Genomic DNA, 14,244 nt, shown 5'->3' on the forward strand with positions numbered 1-14,244 from the left:
ACATTCAGCTTTGTAATGTTTTTGCTTTTAATAGTTGACATGTGTGTTGTTTTTTTTGTTTTTTTGTCTTTTTCTTGGACTTATGTTGTGGTAAAATTTCCTAGTTTGGTTCAATCAGTCTTGGTTTAATGAAGCACTTTGTTGTTGAATTAATTTTTATCTGTGTGTTGCCCAGATCCTGCTTATTGTATCTGCTTTGCTAAAGGATTTCTGTTATTTTTCTAACTGTATTCATTAACCTGCTTCTGCAGCACTTCGTATTTTTTGCTCCAACCTAGTGAATCATTAAAATGTAAAATGTTTGTTGGTTCAGCAGCATTTGAACAAGCTGTGTGGATGGGGCGTAGGATAGGCTACTTCATAGAGATGAGAATTCATCAATAGCAAAATATTAGACAGCATTTATTACTTATCATAAACTGAATTAATCCATCTATGACATGATGATAATAAGAATTTAATAAATAATCAGACTGGTGTGTGTGGATGAATTATGTATGTGTCTTATATCCTGGCGAGTGAAACTCAGCTGATTAGGATGGATTTTAGTCGTATTGAAAACTATTTTATCTTCTGTTTTTTTCCTCTTTTCATTCAAGCAATCAAGGTTTTGATAATGTGAAGCTGAACACACTTAACTTGCTCAGTCAGGAGCAGAGAGGGAGGTCCAGAAATTGGACAATGATGAACAAGAGAGGACACTCATTTTCTCATTCTTATAACTAATTTAACAATTTAATGGACTTAATGGACTTTTTGCCATTAAGTCATGCGGTGCGTGAAACAACGGAGGGCTGATGGTTTAACTCTGAGGAGCAGAGAGCAGCCGCAGGCTGATGCTTCATCACATACAATAACCTTTACTTTGATTTAAGATGTTATATTAATGCGGCTCTAGTCTAACTTTGAATACCACATGGGGTATTAAATAAGTTTACCTAACTTTTTTAATGAACTGTCAACAAAGCAGCCTTAGCCTTCATTTGTAAGTGTGCTTATGTTTGTCATTATTTTTCCTTTCTTTCTGGTCTCTAAGAGCACATCTACAGTGTCTTCATGTCTCTTTATGTGTTTGTTTGTTGTTTGCCGTTTTACAAATAATATGCAGGCTTTTTGGATCTTTTACTCACTAAATAGGGTACCAACAGATAAAGTAGGAACTAAAACAATAAAGAAGCTATGAAATGACCTGAACACCATCATAAATCTCCCTGTAGTGTTTTCATGTTCTAATTTTCTAAGGTTATACTTGACTGAAGGGACTATTAACAAAAACAGGCTGCACTCTTTGTTGGGAAATATCTCATTTACTGAGTCGTTCAGATTAATTGTGGATTTCAACGGTTCACTCCCACCTGTGAGCAATAACATCAAACTTCCTCATCTTTCTCTCCAAACAACTTCAACTTTCTCTTGATTTTTGCTTTAATATTAAAAGCAAATTCCTCTCAGCAGCTCCTATACAAGTGTTTTCTTGTTTTCTATCAAATCAAGGAAATCTGACTTCTTGTAAATGGTCTTTATTATTTAATCCAGGCAGACATTAGAATTTATCTTATAGCTGCTGTCACTACATGCATACACTGCTGGTCATAAGTTTAGGAACAAGTTTTTGGACACAGAAACACAGATTTACCTCCTGGAGTGACGGTGCCCACATCCTGCACGGTGAGCACAGACAATCGTTCTTCTGTGTCCACCCGGACCACTCCGTAGCTCAGACCTTGCATGGACAGGACGCCTCGACCTGGAGGCTGGCTGCTGTCCTCCACCGGCCTAAACATCAAGCATGACATGCACACACACACACACACACACACAAATACATTGATGAACTACAGCACATCATCATGAGAATTGTTCAGACCAGCAGCATTACATAAAATCCACTAGATCTGTGTGTGCCAGTGTTTGAATAAGTTGTTCATGGAGTATTTGACACATTTGGTCAATACTAAATGTGTAAACCGATTAATATTACTGACTAGTAAACGACTGGTTAGTTACAGTGAGTTAAACATTTGTGCATCATGGAAGTTTAAGTAAAAACATGACCTTCTCGTGTTATACTGTGTATTCACTGTAGATTTTTGTGTGTGTATGTGTGTGAGGCTGTTTGCATATTTATGCAAATGTTTGTATTTGTGTAAACTGAAAAGTTAGTGTGTACCTCCTGATTGCGACAGTGAGGGCCTCCGGGGAGCTGGCGCAGGGACAGATGACCTCGGCTCTCAGCCCTTTCGTTTGAAAGACGTTGAGGAAGGCGTCACATGACGAGATGGACCCTATCAGACAGAAACGGTCGCAAACATCAGAGCAGACATAGAGCTGCTTCTACACAAGCTCCTCAGATCTGATCATCAATCAAACACCATGAAACTGAACTTAATATATTGCTCTTCATGAGTCCAGGTGAGCTGTTATAACTTTAGGATGTGATTGTTATCATCAGTTTGGTCATCAGCGAGGTTATGTCTTTCATGTGTTACAAGATATATCATGAGCCAAATCAGTTTTGTGCTATGTATGAAGAGGAACAATAGAGGAACCAGTTCTGACAACTTGTAGGGTGAAGTTTCAGAGCGTATTAGGATGTGCTGTGAAGAACTGATGAAGAAACAATGAGATATAGGTATGCTGCTAAGATGAGCATAGGCTAATATCAGCGGCTGGCAACATGTTCCCCTGCATAATTTTGCTTGCTCTTGTTTAAAACTGCTCTTTAGAGTAAAGAAGTAGCCGAAGCACAGCACAGTCAGGCTTTAACAGAGCAGGGACTTCGTTGTTGGAAGGTTTTCACACAAGCACAGATCTCCATTCGTGTAGTGAGGAAAAAAACTTGTTGGATGGAGACATTTTAACACATTAAAGGTAGAGTATGTAAGATTTTCAATATTTTCAAAATAAATTAGCTAAAAAAATTACTACAATCATAATTAGATAGTTTTTTAAACATGTAGGTTCCAGTCTGTCCATATTTGATGCATTATTAAATTACAAGTTTAATTAATGACAAAGACCCTTCTTGAATGTTTTCTGACCAGTAAAAAAAAAAAAAAGTACTTTTTTCCACCAGTAGGGTGAGTATAAACCCATTTATTGCAGAGCGGCTCTGAGCTACAGCTCACAAGCAATTCCTGCTCTCATTGGAGCTGGCAAGGAGGGGGGTGAAGGGTGAGTTTTGCTCATTACTGGTCGTTTGTGGAGGTAGCAGTTTTGTGGTTTTGCTCACAACCTGGTGTTTGCCACCTAGTGGTGGAAAGAATCGCCTTGAAATCTTACATACTCTGCCTTTAAACATCTTTCATTGCAAAACTATAAAAAAAAAAATACAAATCTTAAGAACACATTTGAGTTTAATAACTGCTGGAGCAAGACTTAAAACATGGTTGGGAATTATTTTTCCTTATTCCATCACTGTATAAACAGAGATGGAAGAAGGAGGCTACAGTGTGCTACTGCGACTGAAAGGGATGAAACATGGTTGAGTCGTTGAACCACTTCTACAATCTCAGCAGGGTCTTGAAGGGAGTATAGTATTTTTTTTCCCAACCAGATTGTGCCTTGTAGGTTTGGAGAAGTTATTCAATTATGTTCCTTGGAAGGTGATGTGGGGGAGTGCTTTCTGTTGTCAGAGCTTGACCCGCATTGCTGGCAGTCAGTCAAATCGGTTTACACTTATTTAAATATGTTATAATGTTCATAATATTTTTCTGGGGACAGCGGAGTTGTAAGGGAGTCCAGTTTGGTGAACTCAGGATGATATAGTTCTGTTTTTTCATTAGGTTGGGATCTTCAACTCTTCAGAGTTTGAAGCAGCTGGTATGAGAATCAACACTTCCTAATCCACAATCATGGTCCTCAGCTGGAACACTGTGATGTGTCCTCTCTGGGTTGCGATTGAGATCCACCCCAAGTGGAGGAGTTCAAGTAACTTGGTGTCTTGCTCTTAGATGTGGGAAGAATGAGATATGTGGATTAGTCTGGGCTCAGCAGTGATGCGGCTTTACCGTGGAGAGGGAGATGAGCTGAAGGGTAACACTCTCCATTCACCAGTAGATCTACATTGCTACTCTCACCTGTGTTCATGAGCTGTGGATAATGACCAAAGGAACGAGATCACAGATACAAGCATCAGAAATGAGTTTTCGCTGCAGGGTGAGTGTCTGACATGAAGAAAATACTGTTGAAAATTTCATGGCTGCAATGCTTGACTGAATAGCTGTATTGTCAGAAAAACAAACCTAATGTACTTCTGAGGGCAATAAGACCAAAACTAGACAGATGTGGAAACAGTCTGTCTGTATTTCAAGTTAATGTTTTGTAATGAAGCACCAAAGAGAGGCATCACCTTCTACAAATAAAAACAACATGTGATCATGATGCTGGTTTCACTAACTCAATGGTGTATCGGTAGGAGTGGGAAATCAAATTGAAGAAATTGAATATCTGGATTATTTGTGGGCTGCACGGTGGCATAGTGGTTAGCACTGTGGCCTCACAGAAAGAAGGTCGCTGGTTTGATCCTTGGCTGGGGCAAGGTTTGGACAGTGGCCTTTCTGTGTGGAGTTTGCACGTTCTCCCTGTGTATGCGTGGGTTCTCTCCGGGTACTCCGGCTTCCTCCCACTGTCCAAAAACATGCATGTTAGGTTAATTGGTTACTCTAAATTGCCCCTCAGAGTGAGTGTGAGCAGGAGTGGTTGTTTGTCTCCGTGTGGCCCTGCGATGGCCTAGCAAGCTGTCCAGGGTGTACCCTGCCTTTCACCCAAAGACTGCTGGGATAGGATCCAGCTTCCCCACAACCCTGAACTGGATTAAGCGGTTAGGAAATGAATGAATGAATGGATTATCTGCTACACAATTTTAAAATCAATTTTTTTTTTGGGTTAAAAAAATCAATTTATTATAAAATTGACAAAAATAATTCATTAAAAAATTTTTTTGGTCAATATTGATCTTTTTACTTGTCTTCTTGGGCATTACAGCAGCAAAATGATGGTCTGGCTACTGTGCTGTTTCTTTCTGATTGAAACCAAGAAAAATTACGAGCAAAATATGTTTTGCAATATTTTTTATGTTTTTAGTCTACAAAAGTCAGCGATAATAAAAAAAAAAAAAAAAAAAAAGGGAGCATCTCAATTTAAATCAAATTGGTGCCAAAAAAATCATTATTGAATCAAAACGCAACAAAAGCATATCGTCACAGCCCTGTATGTTAGTATGCTAACATCAAGGGAGTTTCATCCACAGCTAGCGATGCAGGAAATAAAAGTGGTGAACTCGGAAGTAAAACATACAGCATTCAACATCAAGACCTAAAAGACACAAACACCATCTGTGTAACTGTTTTTTCAACCTTTCTTTCACTTAATTCTGGCTGGAAAACATTTACAGTGCCAAATGTGCAGAGCTGGACACATCTTAAGTCTATTCTTGTAAAGTGACCCAGTTTCCAGGTATCCCAAGAGAATATATCAACTTCCTTGACATTTTCTGTCTGAAAAGCACCTTGCTAAAGAGCTAAGCTGTGGAGGCCGAGTGTGACCTTACAAGGGTTTGATCCATCAGCCACCAGCAGCATGCGCAGCGAGCTCAGGTTGATGTCCTTCTGGTCTTTGTGAGCCACCAGAGCCCAGTGCATGTCTCTGGACTTCACACACGCTACCTTAGCTGCAAGGCAGAATCCACGCACAAACAAAGAAAGAGAGAGAGAGAGAGAGAGAGAATGAGCATTTATTTGCTTGAGAGACGGGAGGATGGCATGACATAAAGGAGCTGAGCAGGGAGGGGTTTGACCTTTGTACTGGCAGACTTTCTGGATCCACGACAGAGGATTGACCTTCATCAGCGAATACGGCACACTGATCACATGCATCATGTTCATCACACTCTGCAGAAACAGACATACACACAAAGATTACTTGGTATATTTGAAGCTTTTGCTTCATGTTATACCCTTGCAACAGATTTATAATTAAATCTGTAGATTTCATGTGTTTATAACAGACATAATGAATCTTGAGTTGACACATCTGCCAAAAAAGGCTTAGCAGCAGGTTTTACCGTCAAGATGCCGTGCCAGAGGCCCACGTCCTTCTTAAAGTCCAAGACGTTCACTATGGTCTCGGCTGCAAGTCAAGATGGACACAGAGAGGCTAAGTGGCTCAGTCAGGGCTTGGACAAACAGAATGTGTATGTGTTTTTGTTGTTATTGTTTTTGGGTGTCTGTGTGTTTGCCTACCCTCAGTGTAGCTGCAGGACTGGGTGAGAGCCTGGCAGTGTGTGAGCAGAGCGATCCTCGTCACTGTGACTCCCAGCACGCTGCCATCCTTACAGGTTTTATACTGCCATGAAAACAACAGATGGATCATTCAAATTTGAGGAATGGGAAGCAGTCAGGGGGATTCACACTACGCAAAAGTCACAAAAGAGGCACAGTTCTCAGAATATGTGTTGAAGGGTCCTCCGCTGCTTGTGAAAGAGTTGCAAAAGGTTAATAACAATTCAAATGTTCACTTTTGCTTTTTACAGTTTAATTCAGATGGCTGAGCACGGAAGAAACCTCAAGGACCTCAACAGGACAAGCTTCAGTATGTGACTGGCAGCTGCGGTTTGGTCTGGGGAAACAGTTATCGTTTCCAGAATTCATTGCTGCAGCAAGACTCAGGCCAAACTCGGTCATAACACCTGTCTCCTCCAAGAGAGTGGTGCTTTTTGAAACTTACAGTCCCCTTGGGAAGATCCAACGGAAGAGGCCAACAAGCAAAAACAACAAAAGCAAACTATCAAGACTTTGCTGAGTTCTGCAGGGAAATGGATGGAAAGCCCATTGCAAACCCATTACGAAGGGCACCAGAGGGTTGCAGAAGAGGAGATTCACTAAGAACATTAGTAAAACTAGAGGTAGCACACTGCTTGGATACAAGCCAGGGTCTGACCGTTGCTGGATGGGTCACTCAAGTGAAGGTGTCCAAATGATCTAGGAATCTAAACAACTGATAATCCTGAGTTCTTCACTGATAACATAACTAAGCTGCCCATAAATAAAATAATGTTTCCTTTAAACTAGCAAAGTCAAATATTACTGGCCAATACTGACTTTAAATGCAATATCACAAATTATTGATATTGGTTTTTACTTTTTTCATGACTTAGCTTGTACACAAAATGTGCATGTTATATATCAAACTCTTCAGCTAAGTTGCCTCTAACTCAAAATGACAAAATAAAAGAGATGTCATGTATAGTTTTCCAGTTATTTTTGTTTGTTTATTGCACAACTCGCTCCAAAAATATCAGTATGGATTGATATTGACAGAGTTGGACAACATCAAATCAGATATTGGTAAAAATTACAATATCATCCCTATTTTAAACTGATTCTTTTTTCATTTTGAATAGATTTTCATGTCAAATATCTTGTTTTTGTTTAAGGTAAACAACAAAAGGCAGAAAATCCTCTTGCTGGCAAAGACTAAATTTAAATATCTGGCTGCATTTATGTTAGTTTATACAAAATGGTACTAGATCACTCGTAATGGCTGTTTCAGTTTGGATGTTGATCTGTTAATGTAATTGTAATTTAGTTGACATGAACCCTAAGTCTGCAGTTTTCCTTACATATGCAGTTTACAGCAGGAGATCCTCAGCATGACAGGTGTTTTAACTGCAGCAAATACTATAGTGTGACATCTGCGTAGAGCTCGCAGGAGGCTAAATATGATGCAAAAGTCACATTTTGCTTTGTTCACAGATCAATGAACACAGCAGAAATGTTTGTTCGGTGAGGATGGCAGACGAGGCTCTCTACTCATCTGTTTTTATGTTTATGCCAGCGCCATCTGTAAATAAAAGCTTACACATATAGACATGCTGAAGACAATATTAAGGCCAGCAGAAAAATGCAGGAGGAAGTAAATGTTTACACAGAATGCAGATGTTGTGTTTTTTAAGATTGAGAGCCTACAAAAATCAGCAATATTGAAGAATCGTGAGAATCGCAACTTAAAACAAATCGGCATCAAAAAAATCTGAATCCAATCGCGTCGGGATGAAAGCATATCGTCACAGCCCCAGTATATATTACGTTCCTGGAGGTTGCACAAACTTTCAGGAGAGAAGAATCTCTATGACTTAAAAAAACAAACAGAATGCGTTTTCTTGCCTGGATGCACCATGTGCAGGTGAAAAGATAGGAATTGGTGAAAATAATATTCATAGTTTTTATTTTCTTAAATCTAATCTGGAAACTAGGCTCTGCATTTTAACCATCTCTACATTTATCAGAGGGCAGCAGGTTGCCATATTTTGGCGCTAAAGGAGAGGTTGAAGAGTCAAGGGCCTTGCCTAGGGGCCAACAGTGACTCATCTTTGTTGGCACGCCAGAGACTTCAGCCAGGGTCCTCTCGTCCTAAGCTCACATCTGTAACCACTGGCTACAACCCCCCCGTTTATGATGCAGCTTGAATAAAACCATGTGGGGAGGTAATTTTAGATGAGAGGATTATGTACCCACATATTTAATGGAGTTCCAGATGGGATGTAGGCACTGTCAGAATTCACTGAAATTGATGTCAGAAAGCCGTTTACTGTCCGCAGCTGCTTCTATGGTACATTCTCATTTAAATCAGGCTTCCAGTGTACGTGGACAAGCAACCGACTATGACCCCTTGCTGAAATACAGCTCGACGGAGGCGTGGTGTGACGCACTGCAAGCCGTTCTCTGTTTTCCTTCTTTCATGTCTCCATTGATCTACCTTCTCTAACTCTGACACATGTAGTGTTATACAAGGTTATATATGTTGAGCTTTGATATGCCGAGTGTGATATGGCCAAAACCCACCACCTGATCTTTTAGCATTAGGTTGGGATTTTAAATGACAGTCTTTACTGTCCTTACACACTGATACGTCAGGAATTATTTCCCAAAGCAGCCTTTCCCAAACTGGATGTCTCGTGTACGTTATCTTGTGAGCCATGGCTCAAAAAGCTTTGGAACCACTGATCTAAAGTAAAAAACTGCAGAGTAGCAGTTCTGTTCTCTTTATCCTAACATCAACAATTAATTTCTCTCTGGTGGAGGGATGATATTAGACCTGGCCATTGTCATATCCATGTCTCTCACACATACCAGAACCATTATCATTAGGCTGTGATCTACGATATATGTGGATATATTCTTCCCTTAGTGCTATATAACTGTGGAGTTGTGTGATTTTTAAGGGTAAAAAAAAGTCTGTTTCAGTAAACATAGTTCTTCCTATATGCTGTTTGCCTGCACATACTCACTGTGGTTGCTAATCTGCAAGTGATTGACTGCTGCACCTCAAACCTATGAAGCTGAAACTTTACAAAAATACTCTGAGTCTGAGTTTGAGATTTGTTTTCTCACATGCAACGCTTCTGAAAAAATGCCCAGATATTCCATTGTTTGTAGAATATCTGTGAAAACATGTTCACACATTTATTGCAGATAAATACATATTTTGAAAAACATAAACAGAATAGATTAATTAAAAATACCCCGAGGCTGTGATATGTGAGCTTAAATTAGAATTCCTCATGCTGATATTCCTCTTAAATCATCATGCTCTCACAAATAAGCTGGTTAATGTATTTCTATATTAATAAAACAGCTGAATAGAAATATCAACTGCATACAACATGGCTAAATGTCCACTGTGAGGGAAGATGTAACATACAATGTCAAACCCAGTGGGCAGTGAGGTGATCAGACGAATGTCAGTTCAAATTTAAGCCAAGTTGATGCGCGTGCTTATATTGGTGTGTCAACAATGTGTCATTGTTTGCTTGTGTTCGCTTACCTCTATGTAAGCAGTGTCATTGTTTGCATCTTTGATGTGAGGGAACCAGTCTCTGGGAGGTTTGGAAAGGTGCTTGGACTCTGTTACAAACCACAGAAGCTTGGGCCAACCTGCAGGGACGATGCATGACCGTTTGGAAAGAGTTACAGGATGAAAGGATAAATTCCAACAGAGCAGAAAGATTTGTTGTCATAAATTACCCAACCAGACAAAAGAACTACTTGTCTCTGAAAATTGTGAACTTTCTCAGTATTTTAAGCAGTCCCATTATGTGCACCAATACAAGCAACCCTCCAACCCTCCCCCCATTAGGCTTTTACAATCCCAGCTTGATTGATGATCTTTTGCTCTCACCTTTGAACTGTGGGATTTCGCCTGTTGCGCTTTTGGGAAGTCCCTTATGGCAAGCATCGCTGGTCAGCGCCACGGTAACGCCACAGCTGCCTAACAGGAATCCAATCTGCTGGCTGCCGGCATCCTATTGAATAATGCAAATAGTAAATTAAAAAAAAAAGAAAAGTAAAAAGGCAATAATTTTGATTAAAATGTGAAAATAATTCAACTACTGCAAATAATTTCATTGTTATTTGGGAATAAAAAGGCCTTGTCTGAAGTGGTTAACATTACAAAGGCTAAAATGATCATTAATCTTTTACTTTACAGCAGATGAGTCACTGGTTGGATCTAAATTCAGAGTCCCACTGGTTAGAAAGTGAAAGGTGCCTTGTAGCCTTTCCGAAACTACAAACGTTCCTGTTTTTAAGTATATCATTTAACTACTGTTCACTTCGACATTTTGATTTTAAATATCTGGGCAGCGAAGCATTAGGGGCAGGCGAGGGGCAATGGCACTAAAATCCCTCCTATGGCACAATCACTATTTATTGATAGTAAACTGACCATTTACAAGAGCCCCATGGGCAGGTAGTGGAATATATATGTGCCAAAGTACATAAATGGGAAAGATTGCTAGCAAGTTTTTTTTGGCTTCTACTTACAAGATCCCTAATCAATAATCACTCAGGAATTTATTGTTTTAGACTACACTCAGCCTGGAGACACACAGCATCCAGTGGGACTCCGAACTAACACTGGATCCAATTGCTGCTTTAACTTTAAATGCCCCTGAGAAGATTGTATTGCTTATTGACCTGCAAATTCATTCATTCATTTTCTGAACCGCTTAATCCAATTCAGGGTTGCGGGGAAGCTGGAGCCTATCCCAGCTGGCTTTGGGCGACAGGCAGGGTACACCCTGGACAGCTCGCCAGTCCATCGCTGGTGAGCTGTCCATCAATTTTATATCCTCTGATTACACAACTCCCTGCAACCCTGCATTACACTAAGCGGTATAGAAAATAAATGAATGAATGAATGATTATGCAATTTAAAGGACAATATTGTAAGATGATGTGAAAACTGAACTCATCAGTTGACTAGTTTTAACACTTATACAACACCACAGAAAAGATATCTGATGGGGTGAACTCCTGATCCATACTGCACCTTCTGCCCATACAGAACAGTCGGCACTTTAATGTATTCTCTGGGTAGGTTGCCCAGAGGTTTTTTGTTTGTTTTAGAGTAAGATACTAAAAACTGCATTACAATTAACAAATACAAAATTGACTATGGACCCTGAATTGTTTTTTTTTTTTATTAGAAAGTACAAGATTCCAAGTCATGGTGAAATCACAGAAAATGTGGTTGATCTGCATGATGGCCGCCAATAAACCATTAGCTCAGAGGTGGCTACCTCCCCATAAATTCCCAGTGAAACACTGGTTTCCCAGCAAGGCAAAGCTGTGTTCCATCTTTTACTTTCCAAACCTGGTGGAAAGGAAATGATGGAGTGAAAAAGCTTCCTAATACTACTTGACTTGATTTTGATTGGTTAATGTCATATTTTATATTGTTAGACTTCTCTAAAATATATGTCCTTTCATGTATTGCACTATTGATCTGTATTATATCTTCATCTGTTTATCTATCTTGTGTTGGTGTTCTGGAAAGGGGCGGAAACATTGCTTTTTGTAAAATTGGATGTTTTCTTAGGTTATAAATATCGATTGAAACATAAAAAAAACCAAAAAACTTTATATTAATTCCACAGAAACATAACACATGGTAGTAATGCTGATCTAATAAAAGTGATTTTGTTGCATAGTTTTTCCTGCTTAAACTGGACTTTTATGAGAAATGGTGCAGCATGTATGCTGGCTGGAGAAAAGGGTTCAAAAAAGAAAGCCAACGTTTAGCAAACAGCATTTTGTACTGCAGCAAGTAATCACTGTGTTACCATGCCAACCATAGTGCTGCAAAGACAGGCAGTTATGTCTCACTGCTGGTCCACAGTGACCACAGATTCAAGCACAAAGAACTGTGTGTACTGAAAAACAGCTGTCAGCTCAAAACACATTAAATCAAGAGAGAAAAGATTTTTTTTGTTTTGTTTTTTCCTGTACAGTCCAAACATGAAGCGCTATGTAAAAGTTCAGCCTTTTAGAAGATTTAGTTTAAGTTGCTGAAATTCAACAGTTGGATGTAAAGGATGACTGGGCAGCAGGGGGGCTGGCAACTTGCGTGTCAGCCATGTTTTTCTGCTCCCTGTTCAGAGAGGATTATCTCCTCAGAAACACTTGCTGCCAGCAAACAGCTGAGACTAAAGATCCAAAACACTTTTTTCAAGATGGCTTTACAAACTGAAATGACCACATAAATGGGACTGACATAAAACGCAGCAGGAGTCTGGAGATTCTTCTTGCGTGTGAGATGAAAAACGGATGTGATCAAACCAAAGAAGATTAACACGAAGCAGCGGCGATGAAGAAGTTTACATTACCTGAACTCCAACAGGGAAACGATCGTCCTGCAGAACAAGCTGTGAGTGACTACTTCAGTGTTTCTCAATGCAGGTCCTCAGGACCGATTCCTCTGCATGTTTTAGACATGTTCCTCCTCCATAACACCGCAGTCAGATTATTGCATTCCTCATCAAGTTCTCTGCAGCCTGTTAACAAGTCCTTTATTTCATTCAGGTGTGTTAAAGTAGGGTTACCTATAAAACATGCAGGGCGGGCTTCCTGAGGACCTGGATTGAGAAATGCTGAGCAAAGGCAAGGGTGTGGAGAGCTAAGATCTAATGTAGTCTGTTTGATCTGCTGTGAAGTTCCGTCAGGGGAAAACATTTTCTGTTCAACTTGACCCTTATTTAAGTGTATTTGCATACAAACCTTCCGACTTAGGGGTACTTCTATGGGAACAGGGACCACCTCAGCCAGTAGACATCCATAGAAGGCCACCATGAAGGCCACTGGGTCGTTGTTAGGAAACACTAGCGCTACCTGTAAAGGAAAGAGGATATAGGTGTGTTGTCAGACATTTGGGAGCCTGTTTTTGGGACAAATCCCTGTCCTTCTTAGTCCTGCTATTTTACACCACATCTCTGTTTAGCAGAGGTGATGCACCTGTTTTCTTCTTTTTTTTTTTTTTTAAAAAAGGCACATTTAGTGCTTATCTGGACCCCAGTTAAAGGACTAAAAGGGGCCCCTTTCATCTGCAAGATGGAGTGGTAGTGCCAGGGGGAAAAAATCTGAAATTAGGCTGTAAAGTATTTCACTGCTATAAAAGTAGACAAAAGGGTGGAAAAGCAATAAATATTAGTTCCGATAAAATTACAGCTGGGCTCGTTAGTAGCATTAATTTTTGTTGACGGTTGTTTCTGACAGATTAAAAGAGTATTAGAGAAATGAGCATCAGAAATATTTTACTGGCAAACAGAAATTTATTTCAAACATTCCCAGGTAAGATGCCAGGGAACTAAGAAATGCAAGACTCTAATAATAATGCTTAAATTTGAACTAATTTTGTCCCTTAAATTGGCTACAGTTACATAATATTTTTAATTTGGAATTAATAATTCTGGATTAAATAAGTCTGAATAAAAGTATTGTCGTTTGAGTTTACATGGAAAAAATAAGTCTGAATTGAGATTTACATGGAAACATCTCATTACTTAATTCCTCTGTAGATCGGCGGGTTGAGAGTGGTTCTGATTGGACAGAGGGTGGACGTGGCATACTGATGTCTACCGGAAATGAATAAAAGTCCACTTCCTGCTTCTCATCTTTTCGGTTTGCAACTACATAATCCGTACCAGTTTTACCTTTATATTGATTATAATTTTGAAGTACCAGCTCGACACAAGTATACTACTTCACTTTTTTTCAGCAGCTGAGAAGGAGAAGGAAGGTAGACTACCAGAGACTGGAGGCAGAACACCACACGGGATATGTGGGTCATCGGGAAAGGACAACGTAACGAACATGTGCCGAATGATTGGAATTAACTTAAAGCAAAACAAACATTTACATGATAAAGAAATTAGTCAGTTTGGATTTAAAATGTGAATAAACCAGC

General features: G+C 39.6%; 1 protein-coding gene across 1 annotated transcript in view; it reads right to left on the bottom strand.

Annotated features, from left to right (window-relative positions):
* Positions 1–14,244, bottom strand: part of LOC306770765 (disco-interacting protein 2 homolog C-like) — a 62,231-nt gene that overhangs the window by 18,374 nt on the left and 29,613 nt on the right. The window contains exons 11-19 of the mRNA XM_079259693.1: positions 13,059–13,169; positions 10,180–10,303; positions 9,826–9,935; positions 6,243–6,345; positions 6,065–6,129; positions 5,798–5,891; positions 5,552–5,671; positions 2,171–2,285; positions 1,637–1,776 (exon numbers count right to left, since the gene is read on the bottom strand). Coding sequence (XP_079115819.1) covers positions 1,637–1,776; positions 2,171–2,285; positions 5,552–5,671; positions 5,798–5,891; positions 6,065–6,129; positions 6,243–6,345; positions 9,826–9,935; positions 10,180–10,303; positions 13,059–13,169 — 982 coding nt within the window. The remainder of the gene's footprint in view (positions 1–1,636; positions 1,777–2,170; positions 2,286–5,551; positions 5,672–5,797; positions 5,892–6,064; positions 6,130–6,242; positions 6,346–9,825; positions 9,936–10,179; positions 10,304–13,058; positions 13,170–14,244) is intronic.

This window comes from Telmatherina bonti, assembly GCF_933228915.1.
Source record: "Telmatherina bonti genome assembly, chromosome: 20".
NCBI lineage: Eukaryota > Metazoa > Chordata > Actinopteri > Atheriniformes > Telmatherinidae > Telmatherina > Telmatherina bonti.